Source organism: Argentina anserina, chromosome 6 (genome assembly GCF_933775445.1).
Source record: "Argentina anserina chromosome 6, drPotAnse1.1, whole genome shotgun sequence".
Taxonomy (NCBI): Eukaryota; Viridiplantae; Streptophyta; class Magnoliopsida; order Rosales; family Rosaceae; genus Argentina; species Argentina anserina.
In genome coordinates, this window is record NC_065877.1 from 25,119,785 (window position 1) to 25,143,636 (window position 23,852).

At 36.8% G+C, this 23,852-nt stretch overlaps 3 protein-coding genes across 3 annotated transcripts; all 3 read left to right on the forward strand.

The window, feature by feature from the left end:
• Window positions 1-1,677: 1,677 nt before the first annotated feature.
• Window positions 1,678-7,405, forward strand: LOC126800768 (NADP-dependent malic enzyme). Its single transcript, XM_050528179.1, has 20 exons — window positions 1,678-1,855; window positions 2,162-2,418; window positions 3,218-3,338; window positions 3,458-3,532; window positions 3,626-3,777; window positions 3,865-3,970; window positions 4,104-4,169; window positions 4,283-4,378; window positions 4,483-4,554; window positions 4,664-4,747; window positions 4,838-4,936; window positions 5,291-5,338; window positions 5,453-5,506; window positions 5,600-5,698; window positions 5,792-5,881; window positions 6,128-6,205; window positions 6,307-6,381; window positions 6,504-6,594; window positions 6,799-6,927; window positions 7,018-7,405. Exons 1-20 carry the CDS (start codon window positions 1,826-1,828, stop codon window positions 7,104-7,106), a joined length of 1,911 nt encoding a protein of 636 aa, XP_050384136.1. The 5' UTR covers window positions 1,678-1,825; the 3' UTR covers window positions 7,107-7,405.
• A 2,236-nt stretch (window positions 7,406-9,641) lies between these two features.
• On the forward strand, window positions 9,642-12,922 carry LOC126798868 (transcription factor MYBS3). Its single transcript, XM_050525944.1, has 3 exons — window positions 9,642-10,114; window positions 11,630-11,838; window positions 12,099-12,922. The coding sequence occupies exons 1-3, from the start codon at window positions 9,784-9,786 to the stop codon at window positions 12,648-12,650; spliced, it is 1,092 nt and encodes a 363-aa protein (XP_050381901.1). The 5' UTR covers window positions 9,642-9,783; the 3' UTR covers window positions 12,651-12,922.
• Window positions 12,923-20,300: 7,378 nt separating this feature from the next.
• On the forward strand, window positions 20,301-22,035 carry LOC126799806 (histidine-containing phosphotransfer protein 4). Its single transcript, XM_050527065.1, has 6 exons — window positions 20,301-20,534; window positions 20,882-21,012; window positions 21,136-21,204; window positions 21,338-21,409; window positions 21,601-21,673; window positions 21,911-22,035. The coding sequence occupies exons 1-6, from the start codon at window positions 20,475-20,477 to the stop codon at window positions 21,956-21,958; spliced, it is 453 nt and encodes a 150-aa protein (XP_050383022.1). The 5' UTR covers window positions 20,301-20,474; the 3' UTR covers window positions 21,959-22,035.
• The last annotated feature ends 1,817 nt before the right edge of the window (window positions 22,036-23,852 follow it).

Genomic DNA, 23,852 nt, shown 5'->3' on the forward strand with positions numbered 1-23,852 from the left:
AGTTCCGCCCCTGTCACGTAGCATATATAATATACATGTGAGCTCATTCTTGAGATTTATTCGAACACACTAAAGAATATATCGTTGTTTTCTTGACCTAATAAACATTCCTATACAAGTCTAGGTCAAAAACATTCCTGTATAACTCATACCATAGATGACTATAGAAAATGAAGGCGTCTAATATGAAAACATCAAGAAGTTTGATTAAGTTTTGAAAAATGATTACAAATTCATGGCTAAGATACAAGCAACGAGGTAAGAGATGACAACTATTAATTAAGATAACGATGGTTTACTATTTTGTGTCATGAAATATTTTGAACCCCATGACATTATTATCAGGTACCCACATATTCATGCTATTCCCTCCCACCAACACATAACTCGTATGCCTACGTATCTATATGGGTATACTCAATTACTCATAATTCATTGACGAAAAAAAAAATACTCATAATCCAATGAGTCTAATCCAATTGTTTTTTGTTGAAGACCCCATTGTGATAATTGTTTTTGTTTTTGATTGCACGGCTACACGGCCACACTCATATTTCCATGTCACATAAGGTATATAATACACAAAATTTCATATTTTAGAACTTAAGATATGCTAACTTTATTACTTACCGTTTCTTTGGGGGCATTTGATTACGTATAAAAAATGGCTTTTATCTCTCGACAAGCAAATCTCTGGCTAGCTAATATTGAAATCTCAAGTGCATGATAAAACAAGATACAACTGCGAAGGATGATGTCAAGTTGATTAGGACTTGAACATGACAAGAAAACCATCCAATCTACACCATACACTAAAAGAGGAAATACATAAAACTCATTAAACATGAAGACAAAGGAAAACAAGAGGCTGGGATCATCCCAACAATCTTGGGGAAATTTCTTATTACGCAAAAGTTTCTTGAAAGAGAAGGCTAAGCCATTACCTATGCGCATTTCCAACCCTTAAATCCAACTGATTGAGAGTTCTATGTGATGTTTTACTATGAAGACAAACTCCAAAGGTTATATCAAAGAAAGGTAGAACTCCAAACCAAGGAGTAAGCAGCCCTGTCGATATCCCATGCAGAACAACTCCATGCATCTTGCAATGAACCTCACCACACCTTCACCCTTCCTCCTTTCATCATCCCCTCCATTGTTGACACACGTCTTGTCATCTCCAATCCTGCCCTTTATGATGCGGCATACCTAGTCACTATCACGTATCCAAGGTTCATATTCATCCAATTCCAAATTTCCAAAGAATTGAATAAATTCCCATAAATTGCAAATATCCAAGCGATAATCGAAATACATTCGAAACTAATATTTACATACTCGACTGAAACTCCATCAAGCTCAAATCTCCGATGTTCCACCGAAACCGAATTTATGAACATCGCAACTTTGCAAGTGATCTATTCCATCATTTCCATGAAGGCATGAACCACGACAAGGATCAGAACCAAACTTCAACCTAGGCCCAAACATACCATGGTCCCGCGGCACATGTGATCGCAATCTTTGTCAATTATACCCCAAATAAAATAAAGAAAAATGGGATAGTGAAAGGGTACATAAGTAATTTGGTACAGATTCAGTTGCATACAATTAAGAGAGCCCTTATAAAAGCCTGTGTCGTCCTCTGATCTCTCCTTCAGGTTTCAGGAGTCTGAGAGGAGAGAAAATCAAGGAGAGTTTCTTAAGAGTTAGTCAGTCTCCTACATCTCATTCTCACTCTCTCTCTATCTCTTTATCCATTTTCTCTCTGTTTCTATAGAGAGAGAAGCAGAAGCGAAAGACTATCTTTTACCTATCAGTCATCATGATGTCGCTCAACAGAAGCTGCTTCCTGGTAAACAGACATATTTATCAAACCCATTTCTCAGATCACTGAATTGAATTTCACATTCACCCCAAGAAAATTCAAAGCAGATTTTTTTGTCCATTTTACATGTCATCTGATTTTCCCACATTGAAATCTTGAGTCTTTCTGGGTTTCTGATCCCCAATTGATTCATACAAACCAATTCGAAATCGGTGAATCCGATTTTCAGTTCTGGGTCTCATCATTTTTTATAAAGTTTTCATTTTTGGTAAAAAAGTTTTAATCTTTATATTTCTTGACTGATTCATTATTGTTTGAAAATTTTGGTTGCAGGGGAACCCTGACATTTGTGGGAATGGTGGGCCGTTCTCTCAGGGGCAGATGAGGCGGGCGCCGCCGCTGAGAGTGGTGGCGGTGGGGACGAACGCCGCCAGGAAAGGTGAAAGAAATGGGAGCGTAGTGATGGAGAACACAGCGAAAGAAGCAGTTGAGCTGAAATCTACCGTTCATGGTGGTGACAGAGACGTGTACGGTGAGGATACTGCCAGCGAGGACCAACCTGTCACGCCCTGGTGTGTGTCTGTTGCAAGGTTGATATGCTTTTTGCTATTAATATTATTATTATTATTATTGTCATTGTCATTGGTATTATCGTCGTATCATGTGTGTTGTTCTTGATGATTATAATTTGGATGACATCTATGTTTTTTTTGCCTTTTATGTGTGGAAGTCACATAATTAAATAAAATATTTCCTTAAATTGATAGTGATCATTCTAAGCTGGTCGCTGAGTTATCTAGAGATGTATAACATATACTTAAGAATGATATCTGACAATAAAGATGTTTAATTCAGTAGTCAATTACTTTGTTGGTTCTTGCAGATGTTTTTTTTTTAAATCAGACTAGGCATCTGCTTAGCAAAGTAATACTACTCGTAGAACTAACATGTATGAAGAATCGTAAGATGCAACCATAAAAAAGAGTCTGATGCAAACCAAAGCTGCTCCATGTTAGTTGGTATGAAAATGTAGAACATTTTGCTGGCGAAGCGACATGTTTATTTGAACTTGCTAAAACACACTCCATTTTTACGGATTTACATTTTCTCGAGGTCAAATCTTTGGAGAGAGATATGTTAAATAATTTATGCACAATTTATGGAGACTAGGTACTGTGGTTGTCTGTAATTTTTTTTTCATTTCTTTTAGAAGAATGAGGACCAGTGTTCTTAAGTATCTGCTGCTGTTATTCATATATGGCTCAGTATAATGTCCTGCTTTGTGCAGTTGAAATTGAAATTGAATATAAGAAAAGGAAAGAAATTCTGTGCGATGATATATCATTGGCACCTTTCATACTTTTTTACTTTTTCCTTTTGTTGTATCAGTGGCTATAATTTGATACGAGATCCACACCACAACAAAGGTCTTGCCTTTTCTGAAAAGGAGAGAGATGCCCACTACTTGCGTGGTCTTCTCCCACCAGTTGTCATTTCTCAAGAACTTCAGGTCTTCTAATCAGCTTATACTTGCACTGAAAATTGAACTATTTTTCCTCCATATATAATTTCACATAATAATGGTAATCTCTTACATGGTTACACCTTGTCTGCTAATCTACTCAACAGGTGAAGAAAATGATAAACGCCATTCGCCAGTATCAAGTTCCCCTGCAGAAGTATATAGCCATGATGGATCTTCAGGTACCCATAATTCAAATAATTTTGTATTCTATCCTCATCCTGGACCATTGAAACAATTTGGTTAACTCTATTTATGTGCAATCATACTTTTAGGAAAGAAACCAGAAGCTATTCTACAAGCTTCTTATTGAGCATGTTGAGGAATTACTCCCAGTTGTTTATACTCCAACAGTCGGTGAAGCTTGCCAAAAATATGGAAGCATATTTCAGCGTCCCCAGGGTCTATTCATAAGTTTGAAAGAAAAGTATGTTCCAACTCAAATACATTGTGATGTTTTTAGCTGAAGTTAAGTTTTAAAGCTGAATGCTGTTTCTTTTTTGGAATCTGTAAGGGGAAAGATTCTTGAAGTGTTGCGGAACTGGCCAGAGAAGAATATTCAAGTCATTGTTGTTACTGACGGAGAGCGTATCTTAGGGCTGGGGGATCTTGGCTGTCATGTAATTAATATGAATTTTTTGTCAAGTTTTGTTGATAACCAAAACGAGATACATGATTATCAATGTGAAACACTTTGTTTCACCTTCCTGGTACCAAGTTGCCAATTTTTATTTATATATGATATAATTTCAGGGGATGGGTATACCTGTTGGCAAACTTTCTCTGTACACGGCACTTGGAGGTGTTCGTCCATCTGCTGTAAGTATCTACTTAATTAATGGAGAGCACATCAAAAGAACAGTAACACATCAGCATGCATATCACTTGTCTTTGTTACCTATAATCACTGACCATCTTGTTAATTGATTCAGTGCTTGCCTGTAACCATTGATGTGGGTACAAACAATGAGAAGCTGTTGGATGATGAGTTCTACATAGGGCTCAGGCAAAAGAGGGCAACTGGGCAGGTTTATATATATATATATATATATATATGTTTTGGTTCAAGTCATTTGATACGAGTTATGTTGTTTGTGGATTTACTTAAGTAGGTTTTATCTTCTTGCTTTAGGAATATGCAGAACTCCTTCAAGAATTCATGACTGCTGTCAAACAGAATTATGGAGAGAAAGTTCTTGTTCAGGTATTTGGTGATGAACAGTGTCAGCCTTCAATTTTTTGTCATTTTCATTGACCTTTACAAATTCCTCTTTTGAATAAGCATTGCTGATTCAGTTTTTCTTGCTCTGTAGTTTGAGGACTTTGCAAACCACAATGCTTTTGATCTTCTATCGAAGTACGGTGCAACTCATCTTGTTTTTAATGATGACATTCAAGTAAGTAAGCTGTGGAGGATTTACAATAATGACATCTGAAGTAAAGTAACTTAGAGATTTTTATGTTTAATATTATCGAATTTATTCCAGGGGACAGCATCTGTGGTCCTTGCAGGACTTATTTCATCTTTGAAGTTAGTAGGGGGATCCTTAGCTGATCACACATTTTTATTCCTTGGTGCTGGAGAGGTGAGTACATCTAAGGTCGCTGCGTGCAATTTTCTATTTAAGTCACAAGGATAACTCTGTGAATTCATATTGATGTACATTGTTAACGAGTAAGATGGAAGTTTAAAAAATTTAGGGGCTGATTGACTTGATTCTTTAGTGGTATGTCGTCCAAAACCCTCCCCTATCATTTCTCTGTGGGAGATCCTTCACTTGTCCTATGGCCATAACTGATGTCCCTTATGCTACTACTGTATTTTGTTGGGTCTCCCTCAATTGTCAAATGACCACCTCAATTGTCAAATGACCATAATTGATGTCCCTTATGCTACTACTGTATTTTATTGGGTCTCCTTTGTTGTTTCATGGTTCCAGGCCGGCACTGGCATAGCGGAGCTTATAGCCCTTGAAATCTCTAAGCAGGTCATGATCTCGTCTTCGCATGTTTACTTTGTAAAACGAAAAAAGCTTTTCTTATCAAAACTGGTGTCAGAATAAATTTGGACACATTTTTAAAGTGCTTTGTTTTCATTGCAGACAAATGCTCCTGTGGAAGAGACCCGCAAGAAGGTTTGGCTTGTCGACTCAAAGGTAGTGAGAGCTGATCTAATTCTCATCTTTCTGATGTAGACTTTTAGTTGTTTCTTTCCATCAATTTTAATTTGTTAATAAAATTATTTGCAGGGATTGATTGTTAATTCCCGGTTGGAATCACTCCAACATTTTAAAAAGCCTTGGGCTCACGAACATGAACCTGTAACGACTCTGGTAGATGCTGTTAATGTGAGAATTTCTCTCTCTCTCTCTCTCCAGACAACAAAACACTTTATGGGAGATTGTTCTGGGTCACTAAATGTTCGCATCCTTCATATTCAGGCAATTAAGCCAACAGTGTTGATTGGAACGTCAGGAGTAGGAAGAACATTTACTAAAGAAGTGGTTGAGGCTATGGCCACCAACAATGAGGTATACAATTCTGAATTCTCTATTTATTTGTTTTTCGGTTGTTCCATGAGTGTGAACAGTATTTATACATGATGTAAAATGTCTGCATTGCAAGCCATGGCGTGGTCTAAAGCCTTTCGCACCCTAAGTTTGTCGGTGTTCATTCATTGCCACCATTGGTCCTTTTCTTTGTTAGTTATCATATATTTGAGAAATTGCATCTTCCTAGTAGAGGGCTGACAATATTCTTATATGAACTTCTTTTAGAGACCCATTATTCTTGCCCTCTCCAACCCAACATCACAATCTGAGTGTACTGCAGAAGAAGCATATACATGGACACAGGTAATGATACATTGCTTAAAGTTGTATCACTCAGTAGATACTGGATGGTCGGAGTGATTTGTTTTCTTTCATAGTTCTTATGCTGCTAATATTTTATTCAGGGTCGTGCCATTTACTGCAGTGGAAGCCCATTCCCACCAGTTGAATACGGGGGAAAGGTTTACACTCCGGGCCAGGTATGAAGTGTTGATAGTTTGCTAATGACCTCAACTATCATTTCTTACAGTACAAGGACTAGACCTCTTGGTCAGAAAGATCATTTGGATCATGTTGGCTTCTAACTGTTTTGTTTTTCCAGTCTAATAATGCCTACATCTTCCCTGGATTTGGTCTGGGCCTATTAATGTCTGGTACCATTCGTGTTCATGATGACATGCTTCTGGCAGCCTGTAAGTATACAAAAACGTAGTAATTATGTAGTGTCATATACCATTAGAGATCTTTGTCTTGTAATAAATTTTTAAAAGTATAGATACCATTAGAGACTGGAGAGTTCTATTTTAGGCAGTGTTAATTAGATTCAACTAAAACAGAGGATTTTGTATTTATAATGACCCTTGACATCTTATGCCATGTATGTTCTTTTGGAACAGCTGAAGCCTTGGCTTCACAGGTATCCCAGGAAGACTTTGACAAGGGACTTATATACCCTCCATTTACTAACATCAGAGAGATTTCAGCACATATTGCTGCCAAAGTAGCTGCTAAATCATATGAACTCGGTTAGTCTTTTCTCACTGGCTAAGCCTTTACAAGCTTTATATATAGAACTGATAACCTTAGATGCTAACACTCATAAATGTGCTTTGTAGGTTTGGCTACGCGCCTCCCCCAGCCAAAGGATCTGTTCCAGTATGCTGAAAGCTGTATGTACAGCCCCAACTACCGAAGTTTCCGGTGAAATCTCTGAAGCTCCTTCCCAGGAGCTAGGAAGATATTTGAAGTTTCTTCCGTTGTGGTGGTTGTACCGTGGTTCACTACAGTCAAAAATGAATTAGTCATTATATCTTTTATATTTTGTTAATTTCCTTCCATTATTTTGGTTTTATCCCTTCCCACTTCTGTAATGTAGCTCATATGGTAGATGAAAAGTAGGACGAGTGCAGGTAGTTGTTGGTCAGGAGTTAAAATATAATTTGGAAATGTTATGAACTCTAAAATTTTACATGAAATAAACCTCAAGTTACCTTTCTTACACCATCTCCTTCCTGCTTAGATGTTCCTCAGTCCTCACGAACGAAGACGCGTGTACGCTTTTAAGAACTATGTTGAGAGCTCTCTCGGAAGAAAACTGAACAAAGAAAATAACAGAGATTGCCACAAACCCAACTTGCAGTCACATTTGGCAAAGCTTATGCATGCAGTGTGTCTCATACGAGCTCTTATGATCAGTTGCTATCATGCCTCCAATTTGGATCGTCGAACTTTGGATTATAGTGTTGATCAAGTTGGATGATTTCAACAAAGAAGGGAAAAACAAAACACATGAACTGAAATGCAAAGAAGGATTTGGGGTTCAGTAGCAGCCAAGTGATAGAAGGAAGCAGATAAGGCTTCAATCTGCTTCAAACGAGTGGTTGGATCTTCAGCAGATTCTGGAAACAGATTGATAAGGAACTTTTACATGCATATTCCTTTGGAATATGACAATAAGAGGATGCATTAGGAAAATCAAAACCATGCAGATGCAATCTTTTTAAAAATCATTTTAGAAACGTTCACATCCTCGTACATTTTGAATTTTCCTTGAAGTAGTTACTAGTGTAGTATATTGTTTAAACTTGACAGTTTTGTGGTGATGACTGATGAGCTCCAGTTGGAAACTCGTAATGCTCTTCTACTCTTCATTTAAGATTGTGTAAATGAGTCAACGTCCATTTCGACTCGCTACAATTGAAAAGAAACGGTTAAATCAATTACATCATCTTGTAATTGGAGTTTGTAAGCCTTGGTGTGAGAATCCCTCGTACCCATGTTCAAACCCCGCCAACGTTAAATAAAGTTTAAATCTCAATTATTCTTACTTAGTCTCTCAAAAAGCGTTTTTACATGATCTCTCACGGCAGATTAATCTCTGAGAAAAAAAATTACATCATTTATCTTACTTAATTTATATGGATAAATTACGATAAATTTATTTAATTTGGACAGTCAAAGTCATAATTTTTTTAATCAACCCATATCCAAATTAATTCACTTTCACACACCCGCATGCACAATCACATTGTAAACAAGAAAGCAAGTTATCTATTCAAATCCTCAATCACATCAAGTTGGAATTATACACAAAAGTCTGGGTTACAGATTCCAGGAAGTTCATCTGAACCCACCAAAAGGAAACTTAGTTGAGCCTCTACTTGATTATTCCTTTTCTTTCTTGTAGTCATCTTCATGTGGTAACGATCAAGAGGGTGACTCGAGATTCTTTGTGTGACAAAATCAAAACAATGCATGTAGTCTTTTGCAAAGCGTGACTTTAAGCCGTATCTTCAAAGTTTAAAGTCCCCTCGTATGAATTTTTGTAACATATTATCTTGTGCTAGCATCACGTGTCCGTACAAATGGCCACTAATCTATGTTCTTAGATAATATTCTTAACTTATGACTACAACTAAGAAATCAACCTATGAATGTGATTTATCCCATCCAAGAAAACAAATGAATGTGATTTGGGACTGTTGCCTTTGATGGATCATCAAATCATAGGAGCGATTGAAATAATTCGTAATTATACACTGTTAATTCAGCTTTTAAATTTCCGTCCAACCCATTAATTTGAAAATTTTCACTAATTAAATATTTTTATTTGTTTCCATAAGCTATCCGACTGTGAGTTCTTAATATACACACTGCTGGACATTAGATGATTGGGCAAACATTTTTGGTCATTTTAGCCCTAAAATTATGAAGTGTGACAATGATGTAAAAAAAAACGTATCATGACACTAGCTCATGAAAATTTATCTTAGGTTATGTAAATCAATCAATTAACCCTTCAAAGAAAATCAATTGATTAATGTCTCACTCTGAACCCATCTTTTATCACACAAATGCAATATATCCAGTGGGAAATTATCTGTTTTACCAACACTAAAATCCGAATTTGTGTTTTGATACATAAACATTCCTTATCCATCACCACCTTTTATCCTCCCAAAAGGATATTCCAATCAACAATTTCAACACTCAATCCAAAAAAAAAGTTTCTCGCCCTATAAAATCCCAACCAAAATTAGAAAAATAAAATCCTCCCAAAGCCACAACACCAACCAAGATCCAGGATAGAGACTCCTCGAAAAGGAAAGAACATTAACCCAATACAAAAGGGTACAACCGTCATTCCACCCTCACCCCCTCTTCCTCATCCCTCCCTCCATTCTCTCTAATCCCACAAAAACCCACCGTTCTTCCTATTTTACCCTTCACTCTCCCCAAATATAAACCACCACCGGAAAACCACAAAAACCAAAAACACAATCTCTCTCTCTCTCTGCGATTCTCTCCCTCCCCTTCTCTCTGATCGGACCACCGAGTCGCGATCACTTTTGACCCCCGGTGCCCCGCCGAGTCACTCCTCCATGACTCGGCGCTGCTCCCACTGCAGCAACAACGGCCACAACTCCCGCACGTGCCCCTCGCGCGGCGGCGGCGGCGGCGCCTCCTCCTCCTCCTGCTCGTCCTCCGGAGGCGGCGTGAGGCTCTTTGGCGTCAAGCTCACCGATGGCTCCATCATTAAGAAGAGCGCTAGCATGGGGAACCTGTCCTCCATGGCCTCCCACTACCAGTCCTCGTCTCCCAACCCGGACTCTCCGCCGCTCCACGACCCGCTTCACGTCCGCGACGGGTACTTATCCGACGACCCGGCCCACGCTTCCTCCTCCACCAATCGCCGTGTTGATCGTAAAAAAGGTTTTACCTTTATTATTATTACTATCTCTTATTTTACCGAGCTTAATTTCAATTTGAGGAGTTAAATTTGGTTTTTGATTGGATTATAATGCAAAGTAATAATTTTTAAGCTTTTCTGGAATTCTGGTTTAAAATTCGTTGGTAACTTTATTGGGGAAGCTCATTAGTTCCTGAAATTTGCTTCTTTATTGGGTCAGCATATTGAGTTTTAATTAGAATGAAATGATGCGTTTGACTTCAGGTTTAAATTAATTATTGATTGAATGTTTTAGTCTTGGCGATCCCACATTGTAGGAGTAGGTGTCTGTGTTTTGTGTACTTTATGGCCCTGAATTAGTGTAGGTCTAATGTCCTTGTTGGTATGGATTTGCTAGCCTTTCTACTCTCGGGTGGGTGTGGATAGTTCTTTTCGATATATTTGTGGTTTGGTGGTAAAGCAGTTAATTGCATTTGAAACGTAAGAGCGTAATGATCTTTCTTATAACCATCAGTGGTAGATGCATCTTCTATAACTACTAAGCTATGATGTATAGTCAATTGAGGAGTGGTGACTCATTTGTTGTACCTAAAAGCATTGAATTAATAGAAGTTGAGTGCAGAACTTTTTTTTATAGCATATTGGAAAGTTGCTACTTTTTGTGTATCATCTTTGAGTTGAGGGTACAAAGTGGATTGCCGAGAGTATTGTACCGTCTATGATTGTACTATAATCTAGTGTAAATAGAGCTGCCTGTGTTTCTTTTCTAGAATTAGCTATCCTTAGAAGTCTGCATCCGAGCGCTTTTCAGCGCGATTGGCTCCATAGAGTGGAGCCTTCTAACTTAAGTATACCTTTTTTTTTTCTTTATCATAGTTCACTTTTATTGTGCTTTTTCTATGATAATGAGGTGTATGTTTTTTTCCCTTGTTTATCAAAGCTCACTTGTTTTGTGCTTCATTTAAGAATTTGAATTTCTTTTGATCATATTCTGTCCAAAGTATAAAAGTGAAATTTAAAGCTTGAAGTTTATCAGTTTTTACCTTTTGGAACTGGTTTTCCGATAGTTTTATGATAGTATATTGACTTTCATCGGGATCATTTTTGGCATCAGGGTTATAGATAAATGTTTCCTTGTGCTCTTCTACTTCAGGTGATTCCTGATGGAAATTTTTATGTTTAATTGTTACATACATGATCTCGGCTTTTGATTTGAAAGTCCATTATTGAGCTTGGTTTGCTTCTTTAAGAAATGGTTGGATCCCCACAATCCAAAACAAAGATAGTTCTTATGGATATCATCAATACTTTCTGTTATCTTAGTCGGTTGACTGATCAGTTGCGGGTTAGAAATAATTGTTGTCATGCAGCATGTGGGATTTGATGGAACAGCAAGTTATATTTGCATTTGAATTCTCTAATCTTTCAAGATGTGACTAGCATTTTGTGTCGTTTTTTGTTATTTTATCAACCCAATTTATGTGTTCTTATTTGTGGAGTTCTGTGGCTTACTTCTCTGTATTGGCTTTGGTTCTCAGGAGTCCCATGGACAGAAGAGGAGCATCGGATGTTCTTAATTGGGCTTCAGAAATTGGGGAAAGGAGACTGGCGTGGAATAGCGCGAAATTATGTTGTGACTAGGACCCCTACTCAGGTGGCAAGCCATGCCCAAAAGTATTTTATCCGGCAGAGTAATTCTAACAGAAGAAAGAGACGCTCCAGTCTCTTTGACATGGCCCCTGACATGGTTTGTGATTCTTTTTGCGTTTTCCCCCATATATACACACATCTCTGAACACACAAATCAGACACATTAATGGGTTTCCATGCTGTCATTTATTTACACATGCATATTGAAAACATCAAAGTATTTCTGAAAATATTGAAGGCACTTAGTTTTCTCATCTTGTGTTTGTGTGTAAATGTGTTGGTCTTCGCCCAAAAAGAAAGAACCAAAACAGAAGATAGCCTCTCATTTGACTAGCTAATCTGGTATCTGTTTCCCAGGCCATGGATCCCTCTCATATGCCAGATGAACAAGTTTTGCTGCCTTCTTGTCAGGAGGAAAGAGAATCTGAAGATTCTAATGCTATTCCATCATTAAATCTTTCTCTCGGTTCAGAATGCAGCAGACCTATGGAAAGCACACAAGAAGAAAAAGCAATTATTGAACCTGATAATCAGCCTGTTATGAGATTCAATGGGTATCCGAATGGTTACCCTCCAGTTAGTCCCGGCTTCATCCCAGCATATCTGCCTTTTCCATATCCTGTATGGCAAACTGCAGGTCCTCTGATTATAGAAAATGGAGGCGACGCTTCTCATCATCCGCAGGTCTTAAAGCCGGTTCCTATCCTTCCCAAGGAACCTGTCAATGTTGATACTCTAGTGGGTATGTCTCAGCTCTTTCTAGGAGAGGCCGAGAGTCTCCAAAGCAATCCTTCCCCCCTCTATCTAACATCATTAGGAGAGACATCCAGGCAATCTGCATTTCATCCAAATCCAGCCAGTGAACCAGACTTGAGCAAGGGCAAGACCAGTGTCATCAAGGCAGTCTGAATCTGAACTAGGGGAAGTGATGCAGCATCTGTCCCATCTGTACAATTATATGGGGTTCTCTAAGGCATGTTGTTCTATTATTATTTTTCGAATAGTCCCAAATAATTATAATAACATAGGCTAGGTACTTTTCCTTGGGTAAATTATTCTTTCTAACTGTAAACAACTAGAAGTTATTTTTTCTTGTTGAATCAAATTTGGTAGTAAACTGCATGTTGGCTTTTGTAGATACCATTTTGAGACTGATGTTATCATTTTGATAATTCAGGTGGTAAAATGAATAAGATTGATAAGCTTCTTACTAGAGTAAGGTTACTGATCAGTAATTAAATTTCTTTCTCTGCTGGTTTCAAAGCCTGAGACATTCTGCTGAAATCGCATATTCTCCCCTAATTTGTTAAGTATGGTACTCTATATGTTATCCGAGACAAGAACATGGTCATGGAAGTTAGGTCCGGAAGGCAACAATGGACAATGGACAACCAATGCAAATACTGGGTAGCCACAGTAGGGGCAGTACGCTGTAGTGATCTGCATTTATCGCTATTTTATTTTTCTGTCTGCTGCTTATATATTCCAAAACTTCAGAAACTCTATTTCGTAGGATTGTTTAGAAATATGTTTGTGTTTGCTCCATACAAGTTCTGATGGGGATGATTGCAACATGAGCATACTGCTTTCATATCAGTTTCCATTATATTACTATGTAGCTATTTGGTCGAATAGCCGAGCCAGAAGTTACACTTTTTTTTTTCTGAATAATCCAGAAGTTATACGTACTACTTACTAGAGTGATCGAGGCAGGAGCTTTGCAAGCTGTTTGATACGGCAGTTAATGGGATCAGCCGGTCAGCCAGCACCATGATTGCAGTTGTTACTCTTGCGACTCTTGTTGAGCTATGCACCCACCAAGTCCGATCCCATGCCTTCAAAACATTGGTGGAATGTCAAAGCAGCTACGAGCCTACGACAGGTCGAATTGAAATTTCAAAACACCTCAAATGAGTCAAATCTCAGTTCCATAACCTTTGAGATTTCCCTGTGCCGAAGAAGTTGTGATTCAAGCGAACCATGAGAATATGACCGTGAGTGGCATGTGCATGAACATATACGTGCCCTGATGCTCATCTGTAATGCACCAAAAAGCATTTTGAATTCACAGTTGCGCGAGTTTTTAAAACCTAAACTGGATATATAGGTGCAATCTGGGCGCGTAACATTTATCTTTCTCCTCATCAGTTCTAGACAGAGCACATTGCTACTTCTTTCAACAGGTCTCAATTAAAAAAAGGCTCAAAACTATTTTCGTGGAGATGGATGGCTGCATACAACATTGATACTTATAAGCACCATATATATGACGAATATATTTGTTTGACAGACTAGCGTTTTTCATCCAATCCAGCCGTGGGTCATCTATATTCTATAGTGAACCTCGCCTGATTGGCTGTGGGGTTTAAGCTAAGCTAACAGCAGAAACTGATAATAAAGCTTTCCAATATAGGGACAGTGTTATTGAAGGATGAGGGATCAAGAAACGAAGAGTAGCTGCAGAACAATAGGTTACATTTCCACACACAGACAAAGAGAGTTGATGGAGAAACAAAAAGAGACTGAAGAACAAGAATGAGGAGCTGGGGTGGGAGTATACTTCCTCTCAGCTTACATGTATACATATAGTGTACGTACGTACGTACGTATATGTAGGAAGTTAGAAACTTAAAGTCTACCACTGCATGGCACTTCTACATTTACGTGGTAGTTCACTCACGCAAAGGTTTTGGACTGGGGTTGATATTTCACGTACATATGCAGGTACTATGTGGGACGTGTATAGAGCCGGGAAAATGCAATTGCCTTGAACAATTTCCTGCTTAACAGAGGAAACTCTTATAGCGCAAGCCTTATTATTTCATTTCAGCCCTTTTCCATTAATTTCAATCATATATCCAAAGAGAAATGTAGATCGAGTACGTCATACCCAATGCCAAACCCAAAGACGAGAGATATACGTTTTCTTCCCCCCCCCCCCCCCCCCCCCCCCCCTCTTCCCCCTTTGTTACATAATGCTTCACAACATGAGAAAGTTATCAACAAACAGCTTATTAACTCGTATATATCTGATCGATGTATCATGTAGAGGGAGTTGGACATTGGCCGAACTGCTATTATTAATTCTACTATAAACTGCCCAGTACTTGGGGTGTTGGCTTTATAGTAGTAGTGATTTGAACGAAAAATATTTCTGCAGATGATCAGGTGCAATATTGAGTGCATCAATCTGTAGTTGGACGATGATTTGTTTACCCGGTCAAGGAAAGAAAACCAAAATAAAATATGCTAGGTACTTGTTACAAACATAAAGAAAGGTCGACCAAATATGCATGATTTTCAGGGTGGTAACAAAGCTTGCTAAGTGGACAATCTTATTTCCATGCCATTGAGCTGTACCCAAATATAATCATATAATTCTTAATTCAGCAATTCAATTTCATCTAAACTAGCTAGCTTTGCGTCTCACTTTTAGTTGGCTACTTGCCTATTATTATTACTCGAGAGGCCAACTCAAGAAGACGCTGGGGAAGGACTGAAGGGTGATGAAATAAATTTCCGGCCACTAATGTTAATATTGCAAAAAATTAAAAAAGAAAAATAGGCAACCAGGACCATGCATGTAACATTTTAATTTTTTCAATCATGTACAAATATTATTGCCAAATGCAATGGATTCTCATGAATATGTGCAGAATTGATGCCGCAATTAAGAGCATATCTGTTGAAAGATCATCTAGAAAGCAGCCTTAAAAGCTAACTTGCGTATGATGTTTCATGATTACATCAATGCCCCCAAAATTTAGATTATTCCAATAACATGTAATTTGCTCGTTTCTTGTCAAGAATCTAGCTACTAGTTGCTGGTTTCCTCATTTACCAATATTAGTTCATATGAGCTCGATCATCTTTGATGAAGTCTTGAAGATCTTAACAGCCAATGCACCTTGATCTATATTAATTGAAAATTTTCAACTTTGCGCTCATTCCAAGAACTCGCATCTATCAATATTTCTTCTTATCTTCATTAGCTGAAGGCATGCTAAGGATGATTGCGTTTAATTTCGGCATATTTTCCTTAACATGGCTAACAATAAATGAATGAATATTGTTTAAGTGTGACATTCACTTTTCTTGAATTCATTCATTCATTGAATGTCACACTTAAACAATATACAGTAAAACCTCTATAAATTAATAGACTCAGGACTGAAGGAATTTATTATTTTACCGGTATATCAATATCTCGATAAATTAATAATATATTAATATATCAATTAATTAATAACTTATTAATTTATCAATGTATAATAACTTATTAATTTATCAATGTATAATACATATTTTTCCTTTTTTCAAATAAAAAAGTTTTACTTTTTGTTCATGCACCATATTATTGAATTTATCACATATACCGTTGTTCAAAATATTATGTTGTTCGATATATTGTATTATTTTATTTGATGAAAATCAACAAAATTCTTTAAATAAATCCTCATAAATGTACAATTTTATTATATAAATTATGTCATTATTAATTTATATATTCCATAGAGTCTATATTAATTCTCAATTTTTTATTATTTTATAAATTTAACGAAATATTAATTTAATACGTTAGTTTCGAGTCAGAACCGGTAAAAATATTATTTTAATAAAATTATTAATTAATCAGATATTAATTTAACGAGAGATTGTACTGTAATGTGAGGCTCTTAACTAAACAAAAGTAGCAGGGCCCATACTAACCATAACCATTCCTCATTCAACCATATATAATTCAAAAGAACCCGGGAAGTTCATTTGGAAGATCAAGCATTTATCAATAAATTAAGATTTTAAAAACAGGCTCATCAAGTCATCATCCTACAAAATCAAGCCTCACGATGAGGAACCAACATTAGCTAGCGCACTTGGCACATGATCTATCTCATCGAAAATATAAAGTATATCTAAGTTGTAATACTCTATATAGTTGAGTGTAAACAATTATCCTAAGCAGTATCTAATCTCCCAAAGAAAATCTTATTAGAAGTGACCAAGACAGAGAACAAATTATGTTATATCGTCTGTACGCATTTTGTTTATGGTATTTGATACAAACCAAATCTTGAATATAACTAAGCAGTAGAGGTGGCAAACGGACCGGCTCGGCTCATTTTAAGCGAGCCAAAACCATATGCGTACCGTGTTCGGGCCGACCTATTTATTTATCGTGCTGGGATGGGCCGACTCATTTACTTAAATATTAAGACCGGCCCAAGCCCATGTCGTGCAGGGCTCGAGCCCGTGTTGGGCCAAAAAACGGGCCGGGCCATTAGAATTATGACAATTAAATAAAAAAATATTATGTACGTAGAATACTTATTTTATATAACTATTTAGAATAATAAAAATAAATTAAATACTACAACATATTTCATAATATTATTTCTAAAACATTATGTATGTCAAAACAATGACGTTTTCTTCACTATTTTGATAATATTTGTGAGATATTGTAATTAAAATAATGAAATAATCAAGAGATTTTAATTTAAAAAATCTAATATTCAGTCTAATAATGATAATTGTTTAAATATTTATATAAATAATATAAAATTATGTGTTTAACGGGCCGTCCCATAAATTTATCGTGATATGAGCTATGTCGGGCTAAAAATAGGCTCGGACCATGCCGGGCTCATGGCCAAAATATCTCAATCCAACCCGGACCGGTTTATTACAATAATAGATTCAAATTGGGCCGTTAACGGACTCTGACCGATTTTAACGGCCGGGACTCGGGCTTTTAGGCCCATTTGACAACTCTACTAAGCAGCTATTGATCATCTTGCACTGCGGGATTCCTTTATATCATAGGGGAGTGATGGAAAAAGAGAACCACAATCATGAAACAAATCATATTCTACTTTAATGAAAGAGCAGATGTGACAACACACATATAGAGAGAGAGAGAGAGAGAGAGAGAGAGAGAGAGAGAGAGAGAGAGAGAGGAATAAAGAGATGATCTCTTCAGAATTGCTTCTTTTTACTTTTAACATATCATCTGGCAGAAATTGCAGTGAGATTTAGAGACAAACATGACAAGGACCACCGCAAGGTGAAGTATACTTATACTGTCAATCATTATTGGACACTTGATGATTCTCTCACTATATTCTCTGCCCACTAAATATAAGTTATATAACTTACCAAATGTCCCATAAATCTTTCCTATAAGTTATAATTGATTATTTTGTTTTATTAAACTGAATTTCATTCAATATAGATCAACTACAGTATACAACCGGAGTAATATCATGATCAGACAAAATCAGATCGTGAAAGAAGGCTACTTGTTGCGCTAGTATACTTTCTTAAAAGGATAGTTCAAATGATCTAGAGGTAAGAAGTTCTCGGTTTTCCAGCATAGAAACAATTAGATTCATTCATTTATCGAAGTCTGTGAGGACATTCTATGTAAATGTTGTTCTACTATATTTTGACATTAGACTTGCAAGTTGCTACCCCTCTCTTTCTATATAAGAAGAAAAGAAAAGAAAAACTTTACCACACTTCTCATGTTTAAAGCAAACCAAATGGAAAAGTAGAGGAATATATATAAATTACCCCGTACATCTTTTTCATCTATATAATCATTCTGCAACAACTCTTAAAGTATATGCGATTGTGATCACTAACTTGATTTAAAATCAAGAGAATGCAGTACGTTATGGTAAGTTGCATATATACTCACATACGTTATTGTCCATGGTATATTCGATCAAGAATTCATAGACCCATCAGTTATCATTAATATTAGCTTTACAGAGTAATAATATGCCAGAGTTGTGATTTTATTTTATAATCGTTTTGTCTCATCAATACTAGTAATTTACTTATAAATATATATTGTAAGATACCTCCAACAACAGGTTCTCCATATTATCTCTAAAATAGATAAACAAATTTCAAAATCTTTAAAAAAATTTATGCATATTTTTACATTTATTACAACAATTAAATATACATATTTTTTATTTATTATAGTCATAAAATATTTCATAATTTCATATTATTGACTTGGAATAAATTATTTAAATTTTTATTTGTTGTAATCTAAGTTTGAGTTATTTTTTTAATCGAAAAGTGAGAAAATATATTCAGTAAGCAGAATCAAGATTACACACCCATATGACCCGATAGAAAAAACAATATGTTGATCCTAAAGACTAGACAAAACTAGCTAATAAGGTCACGATGACTCACCTACATTTTCAGCATTGTTTATAGCACTTAAAAAACAAGCCTAAATCAATGTACAAAAAAGAGTAAAAAGTATCAACCACATCAACCTAGACTTGCCCTCAGATTAAAAATAATAATCAAACTCAGCAGAGATAAGTTTCCTCATCTCTGTCACTGTTTCAACAGGCTGAATCTCCACTTGTTGCACGTTTAACATTGTCCCATCAGAATCCTAGGTCTATATCCAAAAGGCCCAAGACAAGAGGCAAAACATAGTCCAAAAGACCCACACCCAAACCCAACCTTAGATTCAGAGATAGATCTGGATTGGAGCCCAGCATGAAACTCACTGCTCTGACGACTACCTCGCGATTTCCCATGCCACGAGCGTAGCACCACCAGGTCGAAGAACCACCTTCAACGCCTCAGTTGATCCAGCCGGCGATGACAACTTTACATATCCCAGAATCAAACTGAAATCAAATGCAAGGACCCAAAATGTCCCAGAACCCATCGATCTCGTCGCCTCCAAACCCAACGGCTCCATGATCCAATTAACGTCGTTCCATCCCAGGAAACCTCCGACAAGCCGAGGTCACTCCCAAAAAAGAATTCTTGAGCCATGGCTTCTCTTCCCTGCAACAAGACAACGGAAGAGAGGATGTAGGCGTCGAATTAAACCTCGAAGCCACATATACACTCCATCGAAGATGGAGATCAATGCAAAGGTGACTCAGGCGGCGGCCTCCCAACCCTAGCAGAGTGATAGGCATTTTTTTTAATGGAGTACCACTATTGGTTGAGATAGTTGACATCTAAGTTTGAGTTGTTGGATAAAATGCAAGTATTTAATATTTGATTATGTAAATTTTTATTAAATCCTGCAAATTTGGAGAATCAATTTTTCTCTTTCATCCATTTCTCTATTTTGGAGAATGAGATAGAAACGTTATTTGAGTGAAAATTTGTTTTTTTTTTTTCACAATCTCATTTTTTTTTCAAAATGCATAATCTGTTGGAGATGCTCTAATCAATTTACTCTAGAATTGTCGATGGGCGTGGAACAATATATCTTAGAAGTTTGGGTGGGAGACAATATGTACGAGCAAAAGCATTATATATGTTTTGATATATTCCACCATTGATTTCAGAATCTATATGCAAAACAAAATAGATTAAGCTGCAGGAGGCTGGTGTGTTCATGCTTAAAATGACTTTTACTATCAAAGAATCAAACCCTTAGTCATTTTCCGATCATATATTGAAACTTTGAAATCAACTTGTGCACATATACATTCGCATAGCTAACTACATACCATCTTCTCTCCTACACTATCATGTATCTCTTTCCCTCTTCCCCCCATTAGTATATAAACCCCTCCGCCCCTCCTAATTTATTTTAAGAATCATCACAAGTGTGTTCACAGTGCGTATTTTCGTACAATACCGGTCATTCGATCACCTCCACCTCCACATATAACCAGTCATTCTATATCATCCAGTGCTTTTCTCCAATACTTCTTCTTCTGGATCAATCATCAAATGGAAAGAAACCTTATGCGCAGGCAGGTTGGTCTGATGAGGCAATCCCTCTTTACTCAGGTTGGTCATCAAGCTAGCCGCTAGCCAGTTATTTAATTAGTCACATATATCTTTTCCTGTACGTACGTAACTCATCAGTTCCACATCCTGAGCGATCAATGATCGGAAATTAGGAGTTGCATGCAAGAATCGAGGGTGGTATAGTGTAATTAAATCCATGCCACACTCAGAGCCCGGGAGTTGGAACTTTATGAGAAGGATATTATTACGTAGAAATTCACACATTTGAGCACCGGAAGTTCGATCACATTAAGTTCAAATTTCAACCCTGAGGGACTTTAAGTTGACTATACGTAAACGGTTCATCCTAAAAATAATAATTGTAAATGATAATGCCGTCATTGCAGGGTTATCTGGATGAACAGTTTATTCAGTTGGAGGAGCTGCAAGATGATGCTAATCCAAATTTTGTGGAAGAAATAGCTGCATTGTACTACCGTGATTCATCTAGATCTCTCCAAACCATAGAGCAGGCTCTGTGAGTAGATAATAGTTCATAATTTCATTGATGGTTGAGTAGAATGATGAATACTTAATACTTATAGTGATCACAAACTGGTTTCAATAAATAATATTGTGTTTCACCCTTTGTTGTGTGCAGAGAGAAAAAACCCCATGATTTCATAAAGTTGGACAATTATATGCATCAGTTCAAAGGAAGTAGCTCAAGGTAGGCATATCTCTAGCTATCACCAATATAGGGTTTATTCGAAAGGAACATAGCTATTAGTATATTCTGCGCGCGGTTCGTTTTTAAGAGAACATGATTTAAATCTCACAATCCCTTTTGCCAAGTGGTGCAGCATCGGAGCCAAAAAGGTGAAAGCCGAGTGCCAACATTTCAGAGAATATTGCAAGGCAGGAAATGGAGAAGGGTACGTACGTAATCCTAAATGTATAAAATCAAGCAGATAACTATGACATATTCAATTATCCATGGATAATGGATTAATGCAGAACTAGCTAGGTAGATGTTTGTAAAATGTACGTAATTAACCACGTGTATACAATAAATATATATCACACAAAGTTTACAGGGCTAATTAATCATGTTATGAAATCTCAGATGCATGAGAACTTTCCAACTACTGAAGAAAGAACATGCAACTCTGAAAAAAAAGCTCGAGGCTTATTTTCAGGTGATGATATATCGATGCCTCTCAAGTTCAGTTTTCTATTTTGGTTTATATTCTAAAATTTAGTTGGAGATGTATAAATATGGCGGTTTATACACAATTGCACATCATTTAATAGTATGTAACACTGATTATTTCTTTTGCTGATGATTAATCTATCAGATAGCATTATACATAATTGCGCATAATTTAATTGTATGTAACACTGGTCTTTGCTTTTGCTCATGACTAATCAATCAGATGGCAAGGCAAGCTGGGCCAACCGAGAATGCAAGTCGTCCTAAGTAGCAGTGGTGGAACTAGAATATAAATCTTGGGGGTCGAGATATAAATGAAGTGTAAAGGATAATGATTTTACGTATTTCTATCTTGAAATTGGATGCAATTAGCACACATTAAGTACTACTATATATAAATTAACCTCTTTGATTGTCCTTTACTTGTTGTTGTCCTTGATTAAGGGGGTTTAGTGTTAATTAGCGCAAAATTTCAGCATATTTATGAGATACATGAAGTTATTATGGAAAGATTTACAAATGTAAGGGGGTCCGGACCTTCATCTATGAAGGTAGTTCCGCCCCTGCTAAATAAGAAGTCGCGAAACTAATCAATAGGCGAAACAACAAAAGTTTGCGATATAACTTTGGCAAATTGTGTGGCTGGTGAATTTGTGCTGATTAATTAAGCACACTAATACGATACGATCGAATTATCGAAGATCGCTACGAATATGTACCCCCACCTAGCTTTGATCAAATAAGGAAGGTCTAGAGGACCTGACTTTTGGATTGGATATAGGAATATTTCATGTTAGCTACTTTCACATTTCAGTAAGTTAATTAGTTTGTTGAAGAATAACAAAGCTCCTATATATCCTTAGTCCTTATGAGAGGTCGGACTGTAATGAATATGTACAACTGTACAAGCAATGCAGTGTCATATTTTTTTATTAATGTTTTTTTTTTAGGAGAATGAAACGAATTCATTGATCAAGGATCATTATATACTCAATTGTAATAATACCCTCCACACTGGGAGGGATTACAATAGTGAAATCCAATGATTGTCTACTCTAAGTAGCTAAACTAGCTAAATCATGAGCAACACTATTCGCCGAACAACATACAAAAAGTAATCTACTACTAGTCAATAAAGACATAATACATCTCAAATTAGAAATCAAAAAACCATATTCTGAAAAATCTAGAGTCCCATGAAGGACCGCATCAACAACAACTTGACAGTCTGACTCAACAATAAGCGGGGTTAAAGAATGCGCACGAACAAACTTCAACCTTTCCAAGAGAGCAAGAAACTCAGCATGTGGAGATATAGAGGTAGTCCGATAAAAAGAGAACACACCTAAACATGAGCCAGTATGATCCAAAAAAAATCCCACCCAGACCAGTGGCATAGTCAACAAGACGAAAAGTTGCATCCACATTCAGCTTCAAGAACTTGTAGAGGGTTTCTCCCACCGAGCAATAATCCAAACTCTAGGATTCCGCGAGGGCTTTCTAGCCTGAACAAATTCATTCCACCAGCCTATAACACTCAACTTAAGAACATTTGCTTCCTTAAACTCATCACCAAACCTTGGAATTCATGTTACCCCATACTGCCCAGATACACATAAGAAGAATAGGGAATGATTGAGGATGAGAATTTTGGAAGGAAACTAACCAATCATACACCCTATCTTCCCGATGAATCTGAGGAATACCAACTTCCCTAAGGCAAGAGGAAGCATGAACACAATCACATATGGCATGGATAAGAGACTCAACCTCTTCCTCGATCACAAAACGGGTACTAGGTATCATTATCACAAAACATGCACTACTCATTTTTTAGTAATGTGGATAGCCAGTTTAGATGAAAACAAAAGTATGTCAAGAGACTGAAAAGTCTTCCTCCATCACCATGATTGTTCAATATACCTATGGAAGGAAAGAACACAATGAGTCAATGAGTCTAAGAGACTTCTGAAAAAATATTACAATAGAATATTAATTCCATTCATGCTTGTGTATTATGTGATTTATGTCTGCTTGCAATCAATCAAGACTACTTAGTAAGTTGGTGATAAATATTAAAAAAAAACCAACGCTGTTAAAACAAAAACACATCCATATATCTATATATTCAGGATTCTTGATGTATTGTTCATTACAACCCATAT